Source organism: Micromesistius poutassou (genome assembly GCF_964030765.1).
Source record: "Micromesistius poutassou genome assembly, chromosome: 15".
NCBI lineage: Eukaryota > Metazoa > Chordata > Actinopteri > Gadiformes > Gadidae > Micromesistius > Micromesistius poutassou.
The window spans coordinates 12,385,735-12,387,270 of NC_140285.1; the positions used below are offsets into that span (position 1 = coordinate 12,385,735).

At 55.5% G+C, this 1,536-nt stretch overlaps 1 protein-coding gene across 1 annotated transcript in view; it reads left to right on the forward strand.

The window, feature by feature from the left end:
* Nucleotides 1-446: 446 nt before the first annotated feature.
* LOC311359815 (troponin C, slow skeletal and cardiac muscles-like) overlaps nucleotides 447-1,536 on the forward strand; it is a gene marked incomplete at its 5' end in the record, with an annotated part of 3,934 nt that continues 2,844 nt past the window's right edge. The window contains 2 exons of the mRNA XM_084479848.1: nucleotides 447-514; nucleotides 601-683. Of these exons, the coding sequence (XP_084335974.1) occupies nucleotides 447-514; nucleotides 601-683 (151 nt within the window). The remainder of the gene's footprint in view (nucleotides 515-600; nucleotides 684-1,536) is intronic.

Below are 1,536 nucleotides of genomic sequence, written 5' to 3' on the forward strand. Positions count from 1 at the left end.
TCAGACGTCACCACCAATGCACAAATCAAAAGACTCATTTGCTGGCATACAACTTCCACCTAATATGGTGGAAGACGGTAAGGAATTTATAGCAAATCATTCAGCAAGGAACGCTCCACTTTGGTCTCATTCTGTGGAGAACAGACACATAGCCTTTGTTCCAAAGACCGCCGGTGAGATGAGGTTTTTCTTTTTCGGAGAGAGGCTCTTTCCCCGCTGTCTGGGCCACCATTACGGGGCGGGGGGGGGTCTGGGATTCTGGTGCGAGGGGCTGTTAAGGGACGGGCGGAGGAAGGGGTGGAGGTCCGCTGGACTGGAAAATGCTGCCCCCTGGCATGAGCGCCGAGAGAGAGAGAGAGAGAGAGAGAGAGAGAGAGAGTGGCTCCATAAAGGCTGGCGCGTGCGCAGCCAGCGGCTCATTAGCCCTGTGATCTGGGGGAGCGCTGATGGAGCCGCGGCCCGGCCGGCTCACGGGGGTCTTATCAAAGCCGGGGGCCGGCGTGTGTGAGGCCGGGTCGCGGTGACGGTGTAGCGGGGGGGGGGGGTGGTAGCGGCGCAGCACTCCTTCATCTCCTTCTCCTTAGACGTGTTTTAATCCAGCCTCGCCTTTGGCCACCACCAATCAGAGGAGAGATGGGGTCTTGGTGTGGAGGGCGGGTCCTTGGCGGCGAGGGCTCTCATTGGTGAGCGTAGGCAGAGGTGAGCCCGATCAACTCTCTCTCTCTCTCTCTCTCTCTCTCCCCCCTTGGTCAGCAACCACCCTCTGGAGAAATGAGAGGAGGAGCAGCCACCGAGAGGGACGTACGGGAAGGGAACGGCAGCTGAGATACAGACACATGCACACACCATGCACATGCGCACACACACACACGCACACACGTGTGCACCGACACACACACACACCTAACTCGCATGGAGGGGTTTCAAGAATAGAGCCCCCCCACACACAACAAGAGCCATTGACAGTGTGGGTGTCAATGGATAGAGAGAGGAGAGAGAGAGAGAGAGAGAGAGAAGAGAGAGAGAGAGAGAGAGAAGAGAGAGAGAGACGGAGGATGAAAGAGAAAGACGCGCTAGACTACACACGCTGACCCCTTGCCACCCCCCTCCTCCCCCCCTTACACACACACACACACACAGACACACACGAGCGCACACACAAATACAAACACACATCATACTATAACTAGACTGAGATGAGAGCAAGAGAAGGCACAAGAGAGAGAGGAAGAGAGACAGAAAGAGAGAGCGATAGATGGAAGGGTACAGAAAGGGAGAGACAAAGAGAGTGACAGTGAGACACAAATAAAGAGAGAGAAGAGAGAGAGCGAGACGGTGAGACAGAGAGACGAGACAGAGACAGAGAGAGAGACAGAGAGAGAGGGAGGAGCTCTGATTCACTGGCAGCTGCGTGTCCTCCTAATGACTAGATCACATCAGAGTTTAGATGAACATGATGTATTTGTGTGATTGCGGGATCATAGGTGCTGACGCTCCCCTGGGGGGACCAGGCGTGCCATCAGCACGTACACATAC